General features: G+C 35.5%; 1 protein-coding gene across 3 annotated transcripts in view; it reads left to right on the top strand.

The window, feature by feature from the left end:
- The window catches only part of CDIN1 (CDAN1 interacting nuclease 1), a 113,908-nt gene extending 92,308 nt beyond the window's left edge, over positions 1 to 21,600 (top strand). For 2 of the 3 annotated variants that reach the window (XM_042862429.1, XM_042862421.1), the window contains 2 exons: positions 18,552 to 18,702; positions 19,478 to 21,599. In XM_042862429.1, the coding sequence (XP_042718363.1) occupies positions 18,552 to 18,687 (136 nt within the window). In that variant the 3' untranslated portion in view covers positions 18,688 to 18,702; positions 19,478 to 21,599. Of the gene's footprint in view, positions 1 to 18,551; positions 18,703 to 19,477 lie in introns of all 3 variants that reach the window. The other variant, XM_042862406.1, reaches the window with a different exon arrangement.
- Positions 21,601 to 25,254: the final 3,654 nt, after the last annotated feature.

Raw genomic sequence — 25,254 nt, 5'->3', positions numbered from 1 at the left:
AAACAAGGCTTTAATACTGGTTGTTTTTTTTCTTTTTCGGTTGTTTAACATTTTCTGCTGACAAGACAAACTTTCAGCCATTAAAGCAGATCCCAGTAGATATGGGTGTACCTGACTGTATTAACAAAGATAAGCAAGTACTTAAAAATCTGAAAAGCTTCATCAGAATGTACTGGAGAAAAATTCATTTATGCCAAAACATTTCTTTGGGAACTACTGGGAGAGTAATTTCCTGGGAACATGCTCAGTGCATTTCAGTTAGAGGACTTAGAGGTCTTCACAGAAGAATCATGGTTCACTAGACATCCACCTGAGATCATCAAATCTTTGATAACAGTGACTACAAAGAGTTAACTGATTTCTATCTATGACTTCTTAGTAAGAAAGACCAATAATCCTTAGATGTGATTAGCAACTTGTAATTGTGGTTGGTTTTGTTGTGTTTTTGTTTTTACTCCGGAAGCTGCTTTCTTTTTACTTTCATTGAATTTCTGGAAGTTCAGTACAAAGAGGTACTTATTACCTGTTAAATCTGGAACTGACAATACACACTTTGCAAATGTAATTCATTATCGACTATTATTTAGGAATTCTATATCATTTTGTTTGCATCTTATCCTGTTTCTTGTATTGATGTCAAATTATGATATGAAAGGCAAATGGAGTTGCTGATCAATGACTAAAATACATGCTGATTATAACAAAATGGCATAAGAACAGAGGATCCATTAAGCACAAATCATAATGTGTGCCAGAAATTAAAATATACCACTGTGAGATGCTTAAGTGCCAGGAGAGATTCCAGCACATCTGTTTACCTTCCGTTCACGTAAGGGAAGCATGACTTGGTTGGAATGCTTAAAAGCCAGGGCAAAAATAACGGAAATATTAAATGAGATAATATACAGGGGGTATTCTGAAAGTTGTGCCTGCTATTTTATTATGTTGGCCCATGACATCATAGGCAGATGTTGATGGGATGGAAGTAGAGACTGAACTTCCCAACAATATTGTTACACTTTGTTGCCATGTGACAGATGGCAGCAGAGGAGCAGTCTGTCAAAATGGAAGTGTGAAAGAAGCAAAGGTATGGAACTGAATTCCTCCATGCAGGAAAAAAAGACACCCATTGGAATTCGTTGATGTTCGCTGAATGTTTATGGAGACCAAACAGTGGATGTGAGCACAGAGGTGGTGAGTGGTATATTTCAGCAGTGGCAACAGCGATATGAAAGACAAGCCATGTTCCAGAACTGCCATGCAGAGTAGTCAGACCATGAAATGGAGAGTGTCTTGATCAAGTCAACCACATGGATCAGTGGATTATGACCAGGAAACTGTGTATGGAGCTGAATATCAGCTTCAATTCAGTGGAAACAATGATGGAAAGATCGGATTGTCACAAAGTCTGTGCCAGGTGGGTGCCATGAATTCTCACACAGGGGCAGGAAGAACACCATATGCAAATTTGTCATAGTGAAGGCTGAAGGTGACAGTTCCCAAGGTGGCATCATTACTGGTGACAAGGTGTGGTATCACCACTGTGAGCTGGTATCTACAGGCAGTCCTGGAGGGGCACCATGTGAATTCCCCATGGAAGAAAAAGTTCAAGATGCAGCCTTCAATGGGTAAAGTGATATGAATTGTCTTTTGGGATGTGGAAAGGGGTGATCCATCTGGATGTCCTGGAACCCAAACAAACCATCAGCTCTGACTGCTACATTGTGATGCTGACTAAGCTGAAGGCTCAAATTTCAACAGTCAGGTCACAGAAGAAGGCTACCTTTCTCTTTCAACATGATAGCACCAGGCTCCTTACCATTCTCAAGACTATTAAGCATGTTGCCAAAACTTGGCTAGTCTGTCTTACCACACTCCCTGCATAGTCCAGATTTGGCACCTTCTGACTTGTGACTGTTCAGACTAATTAAAGATGATATGTATGAGCAACATTTTTCTAGCAATGATTCTGTCATAGCAACTGTGAAACAGCGGTCACCTCCACTGATGCAGATTTTTACAAGCACAGCAAGCAGGTTTTTGTTTGTAGCTAATGAAAATGCACAGCTAATGATAGTGACTGTCAGAAAATAATTTTTGTAGCTGCGAATTTGTTTTATCAAATAGTGTTATTGTGCTCCTCGCATCAGGTGTAGTTCCATGAAAAAATAGTATGAGGTGTTACTTTTGGAGTGACCTGTGTATCTAAATAAGTGTAATTTTATGTTCATTTAAATCTTTTTCTACGTTTTGAACTTTTTTCTACATTTCTTTATGATCCTGCTGACCATCTTAGTTTTTCACATTGCATCCTGTGGTTGACTTGCTTTGTTTTAACAAGCAAAACATTATTTATGAGATGGCAGATTTTTTTTCATGTGTATTTGGAAGATCCCTAGCATGCAGTCCACTGCCTGCAACTCATGATTCAATATTTCTTTATATTTCAGTAAAATAATCTAACCCATTTTGACCCCATATTTTGGAAGGGGGAAAAAAGTCCACATATGTAAATCATTTCCTATAGTCTATGGGTAGGTGTGCTTGTCCTTAACATTAGGCAGTATTTTTAAGAATTTTTAGGAGATTCTGAATTACTTTTTCTTTAATGCAGAGAGTAAAATGTGATACCTAGGCAAAAAGTGGTAAGTGAGGATTTTTATTCCAATCTCTGAATTTCCTTGTAGTTGTGGGTTTTTCAGAAGTACACTAAAGCAAGGGGCTGGGGGACTGTGGTTTATAGGGACTAATGCACATGGCAGGGCTTTTACATTAGGGCTATTTCTTTCAATGCATTATAGTGAAATTGTATTTTAAAACCAGGCAATCTATTGATGCCTTTATTGAATGGAATAATTTATTATAGAAATATTTCAGTCTGTTGACATTTCATCATCAAATAACAGTAAACACAATACACATTTCCCATAAGATTATTCTTGAGAGCCAGATGCTTACCATTTGCTTATTCTAAAGGTAGCACTGTAATAAGTGCTCTTCAAGTAAGCAAAAAAAAAAAATATAAAAAAAAAAAAAAAAAAGTATTTTGTGACACTTTTAACATAAAGTAAAAAGTCAGAAATACCACCAAATAATCAAGTTTACTTTTTACTTCTAATTAATATTAAAAATTTGCCATTCTATTTTACAATTCATAGACTGTTTTCTTTTCTACTCATTAGAAAAGCTAAACTACCAATGTTACCTTTCTGGCAGTATCTTAAAATTATTTACTCTTAAACTTATTCAACTAGGATGACAATAATATGTAAATGGTTAAAGCTTTCTATTTCATTTACCTGTAAGTACTATTAATTGCTGAATTTTTTCAGATTCATCTCAAAGCACTGTACTTTGCAAATTATAAACAGATTTCAAAAGTACTGTAAGGTTAAAATTTAAAATATTTATTGTAAATTAAGAGCTTTGCATTAAAATACACCTGTGTTGAATTTGTTTTATGGAAAAATTCTAAGAATAGATAACATTCCACTTAGTCCTATGTACAAAGTAAGAAAAGATGGTGGCTTGCTCCTTTTATAACTTTATACAATTTTTATTTTTGGAAGTGGGCAAACACTTAAGTGCTGTTGCTTAGCATCTGCTTCTTTATTGATAGCCTTCATTAACAGTTTGTTAGCAAGTGCCAGTTAGTGCTGAATGAGATCTGTGGCTTAATTATTTTTCTAACATAATGCTTTGAGGATTTTTATTTTAACTATTCATAGAATTATAGAAGGCTTGGGTTGAAAGGGACCTCAAGGACCATCAAGTTCCAACTCCCCTGCTCCAGGCAGGGTTGCTGACATACTAGATCAGATTGCCCAAGGCCCTATCCAACCTGGCCTTAAATGCTGCCAGGGATGTTGTATCCATAACCTCTCTGAGCAACCTGTTCCAGCACCTCACACGGTGGGGGGGAAAAAAACTCCCCTGACATCTAGTCTAAATCTCCCTTCCTTTAGTTTAAAACCATTTCCCCCTTATCCTAACTACTGTATAATGTTCCATACTACTCTTCTGCTTCATGCATCTCTCTGCATTTTTTTTCTTCACAAATTTCTGTGTCTGTATATTCTTTTTTTCTTCTCCTATTTCTTGTATTTATTTTTTTGTTGTTGTTGTTGCTGCTTAAATATTCTGAAAGCACATTATATGAAAAGGATTCTTGTTAGATGCAGAACCTGGAAGTAGGTGGAGATGGTTCTTTCTTCAGAGTTTGAATTCTGGAAGTTTTAGGGTGCAGTAAATCTTTGTTGCGTATGAGACTAGACAGGGAAGACTAAAGAGCTGAATGTATGCTGCTTGTTTTCTGAATGGTTGCCCTCTCTTTTTACTCATCCAGTTGGTAGATCACTGTAAAGAAAATTACCGCTGTGTATGTCTCTGTAACTCAGTTTTAGACATGCTGAAGCATAAATTCACTAGCTATACAAAAAAACATGAACTTAAGAATGGTAATAAAGTGTGTGCATAAAATGTTTTTTGGCTGTCACATTTGATTCAGCTGTTATTACTTTGTTCAGTTTTACTGTTAAATTAATCTCTATTTGTAAGCAAAAACATTCATCCCTATTCAGCCATTTTTACTGCAGGCAGGTTTGTTGGCTGTGGCAGGTCCTGCATGACTAGGCAGGCTGCCTGTCACAGTTACCTTTGGCAAGAGGTTGTTTTGCAGGTAGAAATTCCCCACCAGGAACACTGTGCCTTCTCATTCCAATAGCTGTGTGCTTTGTGAAGTACTGTATTGACATGAAGTTCAGTTCTTCAGGCAGGTCAGGGCAAGGAGATGGCCACCTGCTCCTAGGAACTGTGTACATCAGAACCAGAACTTTCAGAGGAATCCTGAAATGAATTTTTTAAATGGCAGAGTGTATGATTGGTGTGGGGTTCGGTTATTTCCTCCTTGAAAACTAGGGCAAGGAACTACTGAAGTAGCTATAGCTGAAATCTCTGAGTTCTGGTGGTTGCTTCTATTTCTTTCTTTGTGTCTTTGGTCACTGTGTTGTAGTCTTGAGGATTGGATGAGAGTGACCTGGATAACACTGAGGCAGAAGAGCTTAAGGTTCTTAATGTATTTGTGAAAGCAAAAAGAGAAATTACTATAGTCTGTATCTATTTGCCTTCCAAGCCTCAAGAACCTTTGCAAGGTGAAGCTGTTACCTTAGATAAAAATCAGACAGTGCATTATTATTTATGAAAACTAAATTATTAAGCTGTGTCTGTAGGCTGGGATTTTGCAGCAACTGAACAATGGTTCAAGTTCATACTGCTCATTTGAAAAGAAGATTTTTTTTTAATCTTACTTTGTTTAAATTTCCTAGCCTCCTGCATATGGAATACCTGGTGTCCCATTTTATAAATACATATAATCTTGTACAAGCATTTGTCTTTGTTCCTTAGGTAGAGAAAATGTACTTGGTTCTATGTTAATTTTTTTTTAGCCATGGCAATACCAATTCTAATTGCTAAGGAGTAATTTGTGTGTTAGTTTCATGCACTTCCTGTAGATGCGTAAGATTTTTGTCACTCTGACTAGCCAAATGCCATGTCTTACAACCCTTTTGTAACACTGAGCCTTTTTTGTGCATGTGTTGTTTGGTTTTTTGTTTGTTTTCTTTTGAAAGCATTTGAAGCATTTTGGTCCTACTGCCATATCTGTGAGACTGACCTGCTCTGGATTTGTTAGTAGTGAACAATCACACTGCTTCTCCTCTTGGCTTGCTTACACTGCAAAGGCAGAATTCCTCTCATCTTTCCTATGGCCAGCTGTTCATTTCCCTCGGTATTGCAGTAGCCTTGATCTGTGTGTGGCACTTGCAGTGTATCTTTCTTGAATGCCCTGACTGCAGATTCCAGGTAGGCACTGAGCAAATATTTAAGCAAATGCAATACTTGTAGAATTTTCGTGAAAATACCTCTCCCAGCTCTTCATAGGATTGTTTTGTATTTTCCATAGCTGCATCACTTTTTCCTTTCAGTGATCAAGTGTTACACAGATTGATTCCTTCTTCCTGTGAGGAATGCAAAGGCAACTACTTTTTTTTTTTTTTTTTTTTTTTTTTTTTTTTTTTTTAAATTGGTGTCCATATATCTGTGCATAGGTTTGAAAAGTACTGTAGCAATCTTCTTGGTGTGTTACTGTTAAATTGCAGACAATATATAAAAGTCAGAATAGTTATCTGCAGTAAAAATGCAGATAATTGAAAAACTGGCTAAGCATGTTTGGTTTGATTTCTTTACTATTTGAAACAACAAGCATTCTGTGATTGGTCATGGCTGCCAAACACAGTGCTATCAGTAAGTCAGAAGTTTTCCTTTACTGTAACCACATCTGCTGTTTTAATAAATTTTATTTATTATGTATTTACACAGTAGCAATCAAAATACAGCATCTGGTTTGAATGTGTTTTTTTTGTTTTGTTTTTTTTTTTTGTTGTTGTTGTTGTTGTTTTCTTCTAAAAATTGGAATGCAGTTTGGCTTCCTCCAACATAAATGTTATATAGTCTCCCAACTCCTGTAAGGTACACTGCAGGTGTACAATTGTCCTTAAATGCCTGTGAAAAAAGTTTACAAATCTATCAGATTGTATCCATCGTCATTTACAGACATGGGATGGACACTTGTGCAAAGCAAGCTGAGATAAAACCAATCCATTTGCTTTACCAACAGTGATGATATGTTAATGCCAGACAGAACTTCACAATACAGCACAAGAAAGTGTAGTACTTCCTCCATTATGTCATTCATTTCAGAAAGTCATCAAATCACTTCAGTATAAATATATGTCAAAAAAAAAAAAAAATCACTCAGTACCACAAAGCTCTTTAAAGTCAGATTTCCATAAATTTGCACAGCACTATATACTGGCAGTGTTAAGCAAATGAGAGCAAATAAGCAAATTAAACTGGAAACATAAGCAAATAAAAGACGTTCTGTACTGTTCTATACCATTTCTATCATTTCATATGTGGCCTGACTTTTTAATTAAAGAATGGTTCTAAAGTGCCCATAAGTAATCAAGGAATTACAAATTAATTTTGAATAGTTATTTTTGCTAGTGCAGCTGGAATTATAGCACTTTTAATCTCCTGAATTTACCGTTATTCTGCTGTTGCCATAGTGAAATCAGGTAGGACAGGCAAAGCTGTAGTCTCTCTTCTCTTTGAACTTCAGTAAAAATAATGCATAATCTGTTGGTGTGGCTTTAGAAATAGCTTCTAAAAAATGTTAAATGGGGATTTAGCAGTTGTGGAAAGAGAGAGATGTGGGTGTCTAAGCAGAAGTCGTATTTACCCCTGGCAAAAATACATATTGATATGAGAATGCAAGTTCTCCTTTCTTAGGAGAGAGGCTTCAGGAAATAAATGTATGTCTGTGTTCATTTATTCGTCTTGCTGCCAGATACCTCCTAGTGGGAGCTTTTATGGGGAGGGAAAGTGTGTGGGGCAGCTCTTTTGGTTTTTTTGTTTTGTTTTCTTTGACTGTATTAGCTGTATTTTGTAACTATAATAGTACTATAGCAATACTACTAGTACCATACTATTTCAAGTGATAATTGGTCAGTATGCCAATTAGTAAACTAATGGAAATAACTTCATCAGTAAAGAAATTCCATGTGGCAGTCATTCCATGTAGTCAGGCTTAGTGCTGAGAAGCTCCAAACCCCACTGTCTATTCATCTGATTGTTCAAGAAGATGATGCCATGCTTACTGAGTGCATTCATACCAGCTTACACATGTGTACTGGTCTGTTGAGCACAGGCCAAGTAAACTCAGTTGTTTAAAACTATGTATGAAAGTTATCTTGCGTGTAGAAATGCTACCTTTATAAAGAATATTGTGCCTTGAAGTTACAGTAGGAGATTTTCAGACCTCTGGTAAAAGTTAGGGGTTGATATGTAGAGATCCTAGAAGTGGAAGGAAAGCTACAATTGAAATTCCCTAAATGTTCACTGACTGTCTAATAAAATGAGATATTACAATTGTTCTTCCTTTTCACTTATCTATAGACTACCTTTCTAGGGACTCTGGGGAGAGGAGTTGCCTCATAACTAATAACTAAGTCTGGCTTAACCAGACTTCCTCTCTTGCAAGAGCACTATAAAGTGAGGGAACAGGCAGGGAAAATATCTTAAATGTCTTTTATTGTCCATATTGGACATCTATTACTCAGTTCAAGTTGAAGGTGTCATTCTCATCTTCACATTGCACAGTGATCTGTGCTCAGGTTGGACTAGACTTTATGTCAGCGTCTCTTCTAATGCTGCATTATGGCTGTCTGTGAGGTTGGGTGTGTGAGAGAGACAGCTTTCTCAGAAAGTTCCTATAAGAAAATGGCAACAATGGAATATAGCTTTTGTTTTTTTGTGTTTTTTTTTTTTTAACCTCTGCTGCATTGTGTTTTGAATGCTTTGACATCACAATCACATGCATGGAGAGAACAACAGAAAATAAACACTTTAAAAAGTAAACAAGAAACCAAAAATTCTCAACATTTTAGACTAGCAAGGGAGTGGGAAGTATTATCTGCCCACAATAGATAAAAATCTTACCCTTTAATGTACTTACTCTGAGTTTTTAGGCAATGTAAGAACCAAAAACCGGAAGTGAGCCAAGTCTCAGAGTGTCTAGTAATACTGGTTGATGCTCAGCTGTTCTTGGTGTTCCAAGCTGCTGATTTGCAATCTCAACTTACTTTGGAGGGGAAAGCTGTATTTTATTTTTTCTTGTTGTTGCTTTTCTTTTCTATTAGTTTTGCTTTTGTCTTAATGGGAGGACTAGCAGCTCAATCATTTGTATTTATTCTACTTATTTTATTTGAAGAGAATGCTAGTGTAATTTTTATGGCCTTAAATGACTGCTAACCAATAATTTTCTCTAATATAGTATAATTAAAGTAAAACAAAAAGGTGTAAGAGAAATAGTTATGGTGAAAATATTATTCTGTACTAGAATTTTTCAGTGCTTAATGGATTTTTATGCGTGTGTTTTATTAAGATGTTAAAAATATGTAATAGTGATAGTTACCAGACACCTAAACCAGCAATAACTGACAAGTTTTTTGTATTGCATGTAATATTAATATTGCAACATTTCACATAAGTTTTATGTATATCTTACCTGACAGAGACATTAAACTCACTTTTCAATATGACCAGTTTTACGATATCTTCCAATTGACTAGTGCAGGTGTGTATATTATACTAACTTTTGTGGAGAGAAAAAATGTAGTCACTCTTTTGTTTTGAACTTGTCTAAAGGGGTTTTACCGTATTTAACACAATGACCTTGTAGCTATTGGGATTCATTCCATCTTTAGGAATAGCTAACATACAAATGTCATATAAAGTAAGTGACTTGACACAAGATCAATCTAGTAATTACATGGCAAAGATAACACACAGGAATACAGAGTCCAACTTTTTTTCCACTATTTTCAACACATAATTTTGAGGGAAAATAATATACTAATGTTTTATTTATTTATTTATTTTTAATTATTACAGACTTCTGGATGAATTCTCATTAGACATAGCTATCTTGACAAATCTGCTATTGGTTTTAAACCTGCACAAGTGATAACATTTTTCTTCCTCTCCCTCCTTCTGGTCTATCTTGCATGGTAACCTGCATTTGTGTATCTTGTGAACAGAATTTCTTATTCTGATGTTGAGCTAAGAAGGTTCAGTGTGTAGTAAGCAAAGTTGAAATAAAATTGTTTATACTGGTGGTATCTACTAAGAAAAAATAACTTGTATATACATCTGAACAGCATTATGAATTTTTTAGAAGGTGCACATAGAGTTGTGTTTGGCTGACAGATACATATAGTGTATGTGTATGTCTATGTCTAAAGAGAAGATGATAAAAAATCCTCCTTGTGGGAAAGTCAGGAGGCCTTCTTTGCACATCCGTAGTTATACAGCATTTTGAGACATAATGCATGTCATAGTTCTACAAAAAGTGTTGTGTCCTTTAGTCTCTAGAATATTCTCAATCTAAATCTTTGTGAAATTTTTTTATAGTTTTGGTTTTTTTGAGAGAGACTGAATGTTTTGCAGATTATGCAAGATGCTACTCAAGACTTAACTGTCTCAGGATATATTTTTACCAACTAACAACTAAAAATTAAGTTATTTTCAAATACAAAGTGGGTCAAAGACAACTGCGGTTGTACATACACTGAGTTTAATGCATCAACTCAGATACAAGCTGAAGGGCCACAGGCATTAAAAGTGAGAAATTCATAGAAGAGAGTTGATGCCAGGCACAATTGACATTTGCCAGCGGATTCTGAAGACATTAAAGAATATCTTCTGCATTAGAAGAGGTGTTTGCTTTCCTTTTGGGTGGGCATGAGGTACCACAATAGTGGGTACTACATATAGCATTTTCTTTTTCATCTGTTCCCTGCTTAATAGATAAAGGTGAGTTACGCTTTCAAAGGCAGTAAATTTAAGTATAGCATCAACACTAAAATATTTTTGCCTGTCAGTTATGCACAATGGTGTATTTGGCAGTTAAACTGCTTAACAACATTGTATGAAGATACTCAGTACAATTTACTACCCATTCTTGGACTAATTCTCTGATCTGGGAAGTTGGAAGTGCAAACTAGCAATCCTGCATTTCCTAATTCATCTGTTACATTGTTTTATTGTATATATTTATTGTATATTATTGTCTAATAATTCATTTCCAATATCTTGAGATACCTTTAATACTAGTTCCAGTATATATATTCACTGAATGCTAAATAGAGATACGTAGTGCATTTATTTACCAACATTTTTGCTATCAAAATGTGCTAAGCTACTTTTCCGATTAGTTTGTTCCCATTTTACAGTAATTATAAAAACCAAAATAAATTGCTGTGAGAGCACTTGCATGTCCCCTCTTAGGTGCACTTTTGGCATGTCCTATTGCTCTGATTAGCACTGTGACAGATAAACAGTGGCACAAAGAGAGAGGATTTCTGCAAGCTCTGAGGCACTCACAGGTTATTCAGATATCATCTTGCACTGGCCTTAAGATGGCCTGTTACTTCAATCCCTGAAAATAAAAAACCATTAATCACCTAATGGCAACATGAGTTGACCAGCACTTGACCGGCTGCCTGGACCTCAATCTAACTCTACTCAAAAGCTTTTCTCGTGTTTTCTGTCACCCAGGATGAGAGGTAGTTTGCAGCCCAACATTCCTTTGAGAGGGCTGCTATGAATTTAACAAAATGTTTGAACTAACCTCAGTCACTCCTCTCAGCTTTGATCTGGAGCTTAAAATGTGTAGAGTCAAACCAACTGCAACCTTGAATCAACAGTCTCTGGAGAGTGAATTAGTAGGGATAAGCTGTGGGCTTTTTTGTTTTGTTTTTGTCTTTCGGGGAAGCAGAGTAACAAGCAAGTACCTCAGAAAATGCCTTTTTTTTTTTTTTTTTCTTTTTTTGTCTGGGCTTGATTGGAAAGTGTTGTTTACAGAGACAATGTATGGGAAAACTTCTGTAATCCAAACAATTTCCTTTTCTTGACACCTTGTCAAATTATGCCTTGCAATAATCTTAACTGGTGTATACAAGTGATGCTACAAATAGAAGCCAAATGGAAAGATGGTGCTGCTTGAGGCATGAACGTAATAACTTACCTGTAGAAGAATGGTGAAATAGTGTGCTAACCCTGAATGAGAAAGTTTATTGCAAAAGGCAAATATGTAGGTGCAACAGTTAGTTGGTGGAGAACATTGGATGCTCTCCATCAGAAAGGAATTTATGAATTTTCTGAGGAGAATGTGGAAATGCTTTTCATACTGTTCATTTTAGAATGTGATTATTCTTTCACTTCTACCCATCTACTATCACAAACTGACTGGTGAGCGTCTACCTGATTTTGAAGATGCTGAGACTGAAAAAGATGTTTTATCTGAAGTATACACAGCCATTTTCAGATGTGAGCAACTCAGGGCCTAACAAACAACAAAATAATGTGTTTCATTACAAGTTAGGATATAAACCAACAAAATTTGAAAAATTCAAAGTGCAGTCAAATTTTAAGCTAGTGTGTGTTTTCTTTCTCATTCAGTGCATTAGTCTTCACGTAGAAAGCCATGATACTTGTAAATCAGTGTAACCTTAATGTTATTTAATCATAGCTTTTAAAAGTTAATTTCCATAAGAACTATATTTAAAAAAAAAACTTGTCATTGAGGATTATAGAAATCCTTTATTTGCCTGGAGAACAATACTCAGATCAGAACAGTGGATCAGAACGAATAAGTGCAAGTGAATAATGTTTCGACAGTTTATTTATTAAAAATGTATTATGTAGATAAAATTTGTATTATATTTATGGTATTTTAATGATAGTTAAACCTTGCATGGTTTTTAATGCATTCTATAAATACGTATTAAAAATTTGTGATATGCAAAACTCTAAAGTATTTTAAACAGTATGTTGTATCTACATAAATATCACTTGATTTGTTTCTATTTCTCCAAATGCTGAGAGCAATTAAGTCATGTGACAAGCCTGATGAAATACAGCTCTTTGATGCCTTAACAGCAGAAAGAAAAAGACTCTAGTGTAAACTAGAGTTAACCAGTAAAAAAAACTCATTACAATTTAATTGTATCCAAGAGAGGTGTGACCATAGAGGCAGAGTCCTGATATTGGTTTCTGTCCACCTTTTTTGATAGCTCCAGCATTCTAAATCAACTCAGTATCACATCAATATCTGGCAGTCAGGGAAAAGCCTGCCCTTCTCAGCCCAAAAGAAAGTTTTCAGTTTTTGAGTCAAAACCTGCTTGGAAGTGGAAGTCTCATAAAATATTAATAAACTTTATTTTTTTCCTTGTCTTCGGAAAAGTAAGACTTCACCCAACTGCTCAGTAACATCAAAGCTTAAAGCAGATTAGGTTTTACTTGCTTAATTTTACTTTAAGCAGAATAAACTGGATGCCTATGTCCTTGAGACATAATACTCTGCTAACTTCTGTGTGGGGTTTGACATATTGCTTGCTAGAGCCATGGACAAGTTTCCTATTATTTTTAAAAGTATGTGATCAGAACTTGTTAAATCTTCACTTGCTGTATTTGACAGCTAAGTATATTTTTGTACAGATACTACTGCAGGTAGACAACGTTAAGTACCTTAGGAGAGCGTGGGTTCAACAATACTGTTTCATTCTGAGATTAAGGATCGGATTTTTAAAGAAAGGAAAAAAAAAATCAGGTACTCTTTTTTTTTTTTTTTTTCCCCACAGCTTTGGAGGTTTTTTGTTGTTGTTGTTTTGACCCAATTTGGTAAAGTGAAAGAAGTAAGGATTTGTGTAATACCTTGAAGGCATGTTTTATTTAAAACTTAAGTGTATGTGTCGTTGGCTCACAGGATTGTGTGGAGGATTTTAAGAAGTGAAGGGGATAATAAAAAAAAAAAAAAAAAAAAAAAAAAATTATCTTTGAATTGTATTCAGAGGTTTTAAGATGCACTTCCTTTACACGCAAGTGTCTTAATTTGATTTTAAAACTCTATAAATGAACAACAGTAGAAATACTTTATTATAAATTATTCTGAACTAAGCTTGCAGTAGCTGTTTAAGTGGAAAATTTCTTGCTAATCAAAGTCAGTTTCTGAGCAGTGGCTACTAAATGTTTGCCAAGATACATAATGCTGTGTCATCAGCAGCAGTAAAGTGGTCTAGACGTAAGGAAGTTGGCTGTCTGATGCCAATTGACCTTCCTTGAAAATGTGGTCTGCAGTTGTTGCCTACTAGCCTAGCTCTACCAATGTTCAGTTCCCTCTACTGACACAGATGTGACTTCTACAAATTCCCTGAAGAATTTATTAGTACTACTATTAAAACCAGTTTACTCAAAACTGTGATTCTTGAGAACCACACTAAATTGACTTAGAATGGAATCATGTATTTGTGAATCATTACAATTCTCTTTTTTCCAGGAGATAAGTAATGATATGAAAGTTGCAATACTCTAATTTGCTTGACACTTAAAAAGTGAAGCAAAGAAATAAAGTCAGCTTTATTGGCTGTGCCCTTTTTCCATGTGAGGGACTGAAATGCAGTACTTCAAAGATTAAGTTTAAATATGACCTTCATAATTAAAATCACCAATCAGATACACTGCTGTGCTTGTAACATGTGCTCAGCTGAATCTGTCTGATAAAATGTCTGCAAAATACATGTGTATTAGAAATAATTCATGTAACAGCTTTTAATTGAGTCTCTCATAATTAAAATTATTTACATTGAGATGTATAGACTCATCTATAACAAATAGACTAAATAAATAGAACATATATTTAAAAGACTTTTTAAGTTTCGGGTCAATGTTGAGTGGGATGTTGAAGATGCATTTTCTTGTAAAGCCACATGCAAGGAGTTTTGGTTTTTTATAAAAACAAAACAAAACTGTGAACAGCCACATGTCTAGGCAAGTCCTTAGAAGCTGGTATGGACATCTTGCAGACATTCTAGAAGGAAAGACTTTTCTAGAAAGTGGTTTTTATTGAAGTGCTGTAGATTTGTACATATTCTACACGACCACTTTGATAAAGTTTGTTTTCCTGCACAAAACTGATTCAGCTAGAGGGCGAGTTAAAGCCAGGTTTTTACTTTTTTTTTTCTCTTTTTTTTTTTTTTTTTTTTTTTTTTTCTTGGCTCTTGCAAAGATATGTATGTTTGTTTTAATAACAACAACCATTTGGCTCTTCGTGCTCCAAATGTATTTCAGGTTATCTGAATTTTACATTCCTGGCTTTTCATCAATTCTCTGTGAAACTCTTTCTTTCCAAGAACAAAGGACAGTGTCCCGGGATTATCAATGCACAAATCTATACTCCTTTAACTATAAGAAGTTTATTTCAAAATCAGTGTAATTAAACTAGTACAAAAGAGTCTCTGAAGACTCTCAAATTAGTGCAAGGCTGACTTATTTAGAGTAACATGATCGGATGTAAGTTTTATCTTAAGTACTGAGCTTGTAGTTACATTCAAGTTATGTTTTACTATCTCCTGCATCTAACTTAAATCCTTCAGTTTATTCTTTGAGAAACATGGTCTCCTCCCTTAGTCTAAGTTTAATCTTCTGTATCAAGCCTAAATTAGGCTGTGGTTCCCTAGCAGCCTAAACTAATCCATGTGCTTTTGTGATCCTGCTTTCTTCTTGCCAAGCAGTGGGGTCAGAAGTCTGTATGCTTTCTCCCTTCTGTCACTTCAGGCACTCTGACCCTGCACTGAAGTGCATGTAGCTTTGCTTTGGTTGCCTTGGACTCATAGCTTCTAATGTAAAAACAAGACAATAACTGAAATAGAATTTCTATAATGGCAGTTATGTATTTATTAATAGATTTTTTTTTTAAGTGATGCACGTTGTCCACACAAGTCTTACTTGCTATGTGTATTATATTCTGAAGAAAGCCTGCCTTTGTACTACTTGTTGATTCTATTTTTAATGCACAAAGCATGGAGTTAACCAAACCTTAATTACCTTAATCACTTTTCAGCTGAGAGAAAAGCCTGTGCAGTTCAAAAAGCTGTCGCTTCCCCAGAATAGGTAGAACTACAGTTCTGTGTAACTTTTAGCCATGTTCATTTGCCCCTAAGCTTTTCAGGATAAGAACAAAAGAGGAAAGGAGTCAAAGCACAACTTACATGTAGGTAGGATATTATACAAATTATCTGAGGAAGAGCAAAATCAATAGGAGTCTATAGTTAGTTAAATGTGTGTTTACTTTTTTATTTAAAGTTAAGCCTTCTTTGAACAGCATGTCTTGCCCATGAAATGAGATATCATGGTCTGTATCAGATATGGTAGTAATGCAGTGTTAGAACCATTTGGTATGTTCAAAGGTTTTTTTTCTCCTCTGCTACTAAATAAGTTGCTTTAGCATAGCAATACCAAGTATCGCTGTCGTTGCAGTTTATTTTCCATTGTAAACAGAAGTTAGTCAACAATTTGTTAAATGTTATGATCAATACAGACATAAGTTTTCAGCTTTACTCTGCAATTTACAACACTGAGTTTCACTCTTCATGGTGTCACATGAGCACTTTGGGAAGGAATAAACCTGAGAAGAATAGTTCTTACTTACAGGTTAAACTTCCCTACCTCATCCCCTTACACAAAAAGGTTAAGTGGTTTTTCAAATTAGGGCAGCAGTAATTAACCAGTGGCATTGTTTCTGATTTGCCAACTCAGGGTGTTAATGAGAGAGAAATTAGCACTTAGCAGCAGGAGTTCCTGGTCGTCAGAGGCAAATGCTTAATGTGACAACAAGTTAATTTCAGTCTTAAGTACTCCACTTAAGCGTTTTTAAACAAAAGTCTGGTATGTTTTTCGTGTGATCGCACATATGGCTGTAACAGAAGGTATGATACAATATAGTAGAAAACTAAGTGTGCAACTTAGGTAGCAAAGGGTAGACACTAACAGACAAAAGCAGGACTGATGTATTTTTTTCATGCTAAATGTGTAGTTGCTCTTGCAACTAGCAATAGGAGGCTGTTCCTGTATATAAAGTTCATAATCAAATTTGGCATTTCTCAACATAATTTTTGAAGTAAACAATATTTCTGAAAATCTTACTTTCTGTAATGATAGAAAGATGATAGAAAGACACACAGAAAAATACTTGGGCTAAGCAGTTGCTCATCAGCATCAAATTTTTATCTGGCACATCTTACTAATGAGCAAGTAGATTTCTATGTGTTTCTATGTATGAACTACTTCATGCAGGAGAATAAGTCAGTAAGGCCTGCTTGGAGACTAGCTTTTAAAATAACTTTGCTTGGCACGCAAGTGCATATCTGCTTGCCCTTTGCTCCTTGCTATGGGTAGGACCTCACTTGTTGCAGTGAGGTTCCACGTGAATCTCAGAAAGCAGGAACAGACAGAGATCCTCAGGCAGTTGCTGAAGCTGTTGGCCAGCCAGAGAAAACTTAGTTATCATCCTTTTTCGTGAGTGTTGGTTTTTTGTTTTTTTGTTTGTTTGTTTTGTTTTGTTTTTGTCTGTGCTTGATTTAGTACTAAGCATGTTGGAGTGTGCTAGATAGTGTGACTGGATTTGACACAATTTTAGCCTTTCCAGTTTCAAATGGCATCTTGTAGTTGCAGAAATCCCATTTGTCAGTGTGGCCTTAGCTATGCAGAGGGGTAATTTACTTTGCCATTGAACTGCAGCCACTTCTAAGTTGGAGAGCAATAGCCATAAACCAAAATGTTACAACACTATGCAGCAGTTTTGAGTAAAAGACTACCATATCTAATTGAAAAGGCAGGAGGAAGCCACAGGGGTTTCTTCTTCCTTTGATGCCTGTTCCGTTACATGAGCACATCAAATAGAGTTTTGCCTCCATTATTGAAAAGAAACCATCCTAATGAAGCCAGTCTGGCACTGCCCGCATCTCTAAGTGCTTGGGTTGTCTGCTGAATGGACGTTTGGGTTACTGTGCATCCCCCTAGCACATTTTTATTATATTTAACACAAACTGGCTACCATATTGGTTGAATACTAAGCATAGCTCTGAGTATAAACCATTACATGACATTCTATTGAACTTTTTCTTGTACAGACGGTATCTAACAGCTCATCCTGCTCTGTTGTTTTTGGCAAGTTCACCACGGCATATAATAAATCAAGGAAAGAAAAAGCTTTTTGGCCTAATGTTGTACAGACTGCTGTAATGCTAGACTACAGAAAGCAGTTCTGTTTTTAGACATCCTTTTACTAACCCAACATTCATAATTTATGATTTCACTGTAAAATTCCTGCAACACTACACCGAAAGTAGTGCTGCCCTTTAATTAAGTGCTCTCAGTAGGAAAAACGTGAAACTGATGTGCAAAACATATCGCAGTACACAGTGATTGATAGTGATTACTTCTTTATGAACCCAGCCTGAAGGTCTGAACTTCCTGATGGGTAAAATAGTCCACAGGGCTACTTCCTGAGATTGCCTGGTGGGGATCAGTCAGAGTTAGTAATATTGGAGAAATTCCTCAGGCACATTTCAGAGATTACAGCAGATACTTTCTGCTTCTTTATGAATTCTGTTTTACACTAATAATTACCTCACTAATAATTCATTGTAGAAATTCTCTGTAACGATTCATTGTTGATCTTCATGGTATTGTAACTTGTGTGAAAAGGGATTTGCATCAGCCCCTATATTTCTAATGCCTGGATGTCCAAACCTGAAAAAGCTGAGTCCTGGGCAAGAAAAATTTCTTTTTGTATTAAAGTTACTAAATGTTATTTAATATGTAAGATGCAAGTCTGTTTTCTCTGTTTTGGGCAGAGTATGCAAGGAAGAAAAAAAACTATTGTAGACTGAGTCTCTAAATATCATTTGTATTCATGAAATCTGGCATTAATGATATATATCAACATTGATTAAAATTTGAAAACTAAATGGAGGTCAAATACTGTCTCCAATTCTGTAGTGATATTAACAGAAGATTTACTTGTGTTGGAATTGCAGAAGTGGGGAATTTAAAGTTCAGCTAACACAATCACATAAATTCTTTTTGCTTGATAGATTTGGCCCTGGATTAGTCATCTACTGGTATGGATTTATTGAAGAGCTGGACTGCCATCGTGAGCGTGGCATCCTGCTAAAAGACTGCTTTCCTACTGACATTGTGACTCTGCGACACAGCATGGCTCAGCGCTGATGGTGGGAGGAAGAGGTAAATCCGGAAGCAATTTTACTTTCCTGCAGTGTAAACTAATAGCAGCATCTGCCCTGAACTTCAGTTGAACTCCTGCTGCCCGTGCTTATGCTACTGCCTCTTTACACAAATACATCAAGAGTTTCTGTTTTGCTTCAGACCTCTGTTGTGATCAGCCAAAAAGACAGATACAACCCACTCATTATCAGCATTTCTGTCTCTGTCGAACAGCTAGTTTCTAGATACTCATAATCTTTCTTCCTTCCGGTTGGCTTCTTCTAGCATTTTAAACAAAGACAAAAATACAGAGGCCGAAAGGAGCAACTTCCAGTACTTATTTCTGTTACAGTTGCTTTTAAAAACATGGGAGTTTTTTTTTAAGGTTTTACTCACAAGTTTATTTGATACTAGTGATCTAGCTGAAACACCTACCCTAAGGTGGAAAACTGGTAAAGTCTGTTATTCTGGGACTTAAAACAATACAGTGTGTAGCTCATAAAGCCCAATTGGCAAAACAGAATCATATAATTTCTGGCTGTTACAGTAAATGGCCAGATTTTGAGAGAATATTTAGTGTGTTTCATTGTTGTCGGACTGCTTTGAAAAAAAAAAAAAAAAATCAATAGCTAACTATTAAAAAAATAAAGTTAGGAGGTTTTTAAGGGGTAGAGGTGAAAAGCAAGGATTTAACTAAAGCATATTAGTCTGTGAATTGTGTAGCATTTTTTTTTATTTTTTTTTTTAATAAAAGTTGAGTGATGCCAAAATAACTTCTGTTTTATCTTCCCTCCAGGAATCCATACCTTGTACTTTTTCTTTTAACTGACTTTAAGCAAGGAATCTGTTCATAACCCCTGTAGGTACTGTAACATGCAATTTTCTGGCATACTAAAATCTAAAAGAATAACATAAAGAGGCTCTCTACATGGATTATTTCTGAAGATTATCTTCCTGGAGTTCAAGAAAGGAAGTTCAAAAAGCTAAAATGGCACTGGACATATAAAGCATTACAAGTGGGTGCAAGTTTCCTGAGTATTCATGTATTCCTGTAAAAGCATTACTTTTTTCCTCCTGGAATCACCAAGACTGGAGGTACAGTGAGGTGGGTGTTAAGCCTTCCTTCAAGTCTTAGAAGGTTCAATCTCATTCTCTTTGTATGCTCAACACCACCCAGGCAGCATTATTTAGTCTCAGCTTTCTTCTCTGTATTGGAGATTGCTTAATGGGAAAAAGAAGTTAATTGGGCTTGACGCTACTTATTACTCTTTCCTTTATTTATGTTAGTAAAGAAAGGACAAAGTATTTGAAAGGATCAAATGAGAGTTCGTAAGTATGTTCACCACGTTCAGATTTTCACAGAAGTTAGGCATAGGTACAGGACTGTTCTGGAATTAGAGGTATGATAACAGTCCCCTTAAAGCACAAGTTGATAACCTCTTCCATAAGGAAAGTGTCTTTAAAAACATTACTGTGCCTATTCATCTTTTTTTCAGTTGAGGTGATACTTTGTGCATCCATATGATTTCAAAAATCACGTGCAACCTACTTGCAGTCCTACTCTAAGTTTAAAAAAAATGACTATTCACTTTTTTTTTCAGATGCATACACAGTATTTGTTTCGAACTTTTAGTTGTCACTTCAAAACATTGTGGTAACCATTAGACTGGAGTTCATCATTTTGGCAAATCTTTCATTATCAGGAATAAAATATCTTTAGCCTTAGTGCTTGTCCCTTGTTGCAGAGATAAGCTAGTATAGCTCTGTTACAGTGAGAAAATAGCTGGTGTGTAGTGATAATTTTCTTAGTTTTGAATGTGTGGTGGTTTGAATATTTTTTTTTTTCATACCTGCAACTTATTTGTGTACAGCTATTTCAGGTACTGTGCTTAGCTTATTCTACCTGACCAGCTTTATGGATCTGCACATAAAGATACAGAGAAGCAATCTGTGAAGTGTATCTGCTTGATGCTGCATTTAGGGTGTTGCTGCCCCTGGGACTTTTAACTGTAGTTTAGGTTAGCAGAGAGTGCAAAATCAAGAGAATTAAAAAAGAATTAAGAACATTATTATAGTAGAAAACTTAGAAATAATGAATGTCTGTGAGATAAGTTTTAAGGGCGATTTGGATTTTTAGCTAGTGCATATGCTTTATGTTGTATGAAATCATTTAAATCAGCTTTTACAGAATGCACTAATGTTGTTTTCTTCTTTTTGAATAAATTAAATTTATCTGCACAGATGTTGAAAACTCTGCTCAACCTCCATCAAAGCTTTGCTTTATTTGTTTTTACATCAACCAAATTTATGTGAGGACACATAGATAAATCAGGTTAGCCTTGTATTTGTTTATTTATTCCTCTACCTAATGCTGTGACATAGCAGGTTGGAAAGCAGTACAGCTGTCTTTAATCAAAATTTTGACCTAATCTTTATATATATTGCCCACTTTAGGAACCTGTGTATTAGGATGAAGCTGAAATAAACCACAAAAAAAATACTGTTCTCATTTAATCACATACAACCAAGCAAACTCTGCCACCACAAAATTTATACTGTATTGCTATTTTAAATGCTGAAAACAAGGTTAAAAAAAAAAATTAAAAACTTCATTATCTCTACCTGTATAATGTCCTTTGTCTATTTCCTGCTTAAAGTTTATGTTTATTTACATCTGATAATATTAAAGAAGAATACTGTTCCTTTGTGGATTGTGGGTTCTTTTTGTTCTGTTTGTTAAATGTTGCTGTAGTCATTAGAACTCTACCATTAAAGCCAAATCCAGTTTTATGGAGTATTCTGTGGAGTGTGCTAATGAATTATGCCATGCCAGAAAACAGGAGTGTGCATAAAACTAAATGATGTTCTCACTAGCATATATAGGCTTGCCAAGCATCTGCTCTTACAAATGCTGTCACAGGGCCTGTTCAGAGCTTTGGAGATTGGTACAAATTGTGTTGAACTAAAATTCCCTCACATCAGCGTAACTCTATAATTGTTGCAGGGCACATTGAGCAGTCCAAACTAGAAATAAAACACTTTTAGCATTTCTCTATTCTGGGAGATCATTATTAACATGAGCTTAATAATACTTCCTAGAGCCAGATCTGAGCTGCACAAAACTTCTACTCCTAAGCTGAAGAAAAGGAATAAAATGCATTCCTGTGCTTACCTCACTACTTTTTTTTTTTAATCAAAATAATAGTATAGATAGTACAGAAATAATTTCTAGCCTGTTTTGTTGTATTTGCTCATTCAAAAAAAACTGTTTCCTAGTATTTGCTTTCAGGTTTTTTTCCAACACATCTTAAATTTACTCTACCATCCAGGCTGTTAGAGAAGACTACTCATGGCCCTTACCATTTCCCTTCTTGCCATTTTCGTTTTCTACCTTATTTAACAGTGTCTCATTTACTCATTTCATTCAGTGTCCTTCCATTTACCGTCATTCCCCTTTTGAAGAGTGTATGGTTTCTACATCTGAGGAGTGCTGTTTCCAGTTCTGTATACACTCTCATCCACCATCTTGAGCAATTTTGGGTTGATTCTAACTTAAATAGCAGCTTTAGATACCTGACAGAGCATCTCAGATTTCCTTCTATTGTACTGTTGTAATGCAGCAGTGCAGTGCTGTTCTTCATTCTCTTGGAAGGAGGGTCGATGGAAGTGAAAGGTTTAGCTTCCTTTCTCTACCAAACTCTCCTTGGCTTAGAAGGGAAAACATGGCCAGCTCCCTGTTTCCAAGTCACGGTTGCTCTGACAAAAGCTTGTACATCATATAGGTTATCGTTTACCAGAGCTGCTTATAACTACTCCAGAGTCAAGAAAAAAAAAAAAGAATTGAACTCAATTCTCCCTTTTACTTCAGCTAAAGTAGTCTAACTTGCTTCTACTGGGATCTTCTGAATGCTGAGTGAGAATGGATCACAGACCCATTACAGACACACACTTGTTATTTCAGAGATGAGGTTATCTATGTTAAGACCTATGCTGCTCAGGTATTACTGTAATATTACAAAATTAAAGAGCTGGCTCCCTGCAAAAACTAACAAAAAAATTACACCTATTGTGTTATGCTAAATCACAGAGGGCCAGTTGTTTCAGGCTTACAGGTTATTCAGAAATAACTGTTTTATTACATTGACAAAAGAAGAAACCTCAAGGGCTTGCTCTTTACAGTTGTGTGATAGGAACTTAAAGTGTGCCTGCTGAAAAATGAGCTAGCTAACAATGGAAGCTTGGCAGCAACCTCACCATTTATAGAGAAACCGTCTATCTAGTACGATCTGTATAAAATAGACCTTGCTTAGGTTAGTGAAAGGTCAAAACTTAGACAAAGTTTGGATAGTCTAAATGCGTTACTCAAAACTAACTCTCCTGTGTATAGTAAATATTATTTGAAGCTGTATTATTAAGAACATGCCAGGATTCAAAAGATTAAATAAGGAAGATGTAATTATGAGCTAAATAATAAACAGAGCAGTTTTAGTCCCCCTTGTGTTTTTCACTTTCCTGCTATTGTTTCATATGTGGCCGTTATACAAAGAGTAGCTTAGGTCAGCTACTATAAATTATGGTTTTTGTACAATAGTAATCTACTAAAATTATTTCAAAGCTGGATCAAAGAGCTTCAAAAGACTTTGTGAAAACTTTTCCACATAATAAAAAGACTTCATTTGGATATCCTATTTTTATCACGATCCCGTTCTTGATTTAGAGTGTATCTTACAGTACTCAGTTAACTGTGTTGATATTATGCTATTGGAACACAAGATCTGCATAATTTATTTGCAGCCTAAAATAAAATGTGGAATGGTAATATCAAATAACCTCTTTTTAAATGCATTACCTGGTATGTTTTTCAGGTCAACTTTTAAAAAAAAAAAAAAAAAAAAAAAAAAACACATAGCCTAAGTGAAAAGATTTTCAATAATAAATTAAAAAACAAGACTTCAAGTGAAATTTTACCTTTCTTCCTTTCACAATATTAAAATCACGCTCACATTTATAGCAATTATTTGCAATAATAGCAATAATTCTGCTCAGCAGCTTTTAGCTGACATCACGTCCTCTAAGGTATTAGGCTCTCCTCCTGGACTTTCTCTCTCACTCCTGGCTTTCACCAAATGTGAACAATCACACATCATCTGCACAGATCCATAGATGTGGCTTTGTGATGTCAAAACAAAATGAAATGTCAATGCAAGTGCATGGAGACAAAGTCACAATATTGAAACCATGTCAGCACACATCTAGGGAGACCATGTTACTCTGTCAGGGTGATTTTAGGAAGATCACTTTGAAATGTTAAAATGAAATGAAACTAAGTCAATTAGGTAATAACAATTGAGGTTCAGGGATTAATTGAGGGCCTAGGGTGAAGCCAGTGACCATTAACCCCAGCTGGTTATTAATTCTTGAAGAAATATTCTTTGCTAAGGTTGTCCTTATTTCAAGGAGGAGGGGTTTTTTTTGCCTATATTGTGTAAATACTTTCCACCATTGTCTCTAACAACGATATCACATAGAGCATTATAAGGCTATAAGTTAGTGCTAACTTAAGTTTTTATAGACAGTGAATGCACCTAGCACCAGCAAGTATTTTTTTCTAAATAGGTATAATGACATTTTAAAAATCTCACTTGATGTCCTGAACTATGTTTACCTCTAAGAACTTTCTAATTTAAGTAATGTAAACAAGGAGATGCATTCTCACATTCTCACAACATATGTCATGTGCATTTCACAAGTACTCATCATAAAGCGGGCATGTGAAGCAAACAAGAATTACAGGACTTTATCCAACAGTAATGGCATGAAGTAATTATTTCTTTAGAAATGCAAAACTATCAGCAAGTTGGGGTTACAAATTTTCTACAAGTTCAGGCTTCCAAACTATATGAATGCAGCATAAAGACATAGATGTGACTTACGATACATAACATTCATTCAATACTATCAATGAGCAATTCTTACCTGGATCAATGTTTGTTTGATCCATTGGGCTATACAACATAATGTCTGCAAAGTCTCCCTGAGTCCCTGCCCTAAGGAGAAACGACATTGAAATAAATCAATAAATATAAAAAACAATTTTATTTATAAGCATATTTACTACATCTAATAATTATTACTACTAATAAAAATCAGCTACCCTTTCTTCTACAGAAGTCATAATTATTTGCTTGCTGTTTATAAGCTATCTTGGTAGAGGTCTTCAGCAAAGGGCAACAATTGTGCACATATCCCTATCTAACACAGTGGTATTCCATGTTTAAGTGGTGAGGTGTGTACAGAGACAGTTCTGTGAATTGACAAGTAACAGTGACATTAACAGGCATGGCAGGGACAAGTGGATGAGCCTGAGAAGCCTGCAAAGGGCCCTGCATAGAGCCAGGTTTTAGAGCTTGAACTGTTCTTTTGTGGGCTCTATCTTCTGTGTGAAGCTAGAAGTGCTTCAGAGGTGTTACAGGCATTTCTAAAAGCACTTTGAAATTTTCAGCAGAAGACTACTGTGGGAATTGCAAGATTTGTTGTTACCAGAGAACAAAAATAATATAGAAATAGCCCCCC

Source organism: Lagopus leucura, unplaced genomic scaffold (assembly GCF_019238085.1).
Source record: "Lagopus leucura isolate 7727_CA_CO unplaced genomic scaffold, USGS_WTPT01 Super-Scaffold_1, whole genome shotgun sequence".
Classification (NCBI taxonomy): domain Eukaryota; kingdom Metazoa; phylum Chordata; class Aves; order Galliformes; family Phasianidae; genus Lagopus; species Lagopus leucura.
Note: the sequence above shows the minus strand (reverse complement) of the source record. Positions and strands in the feature narration are given on the sequence as shown.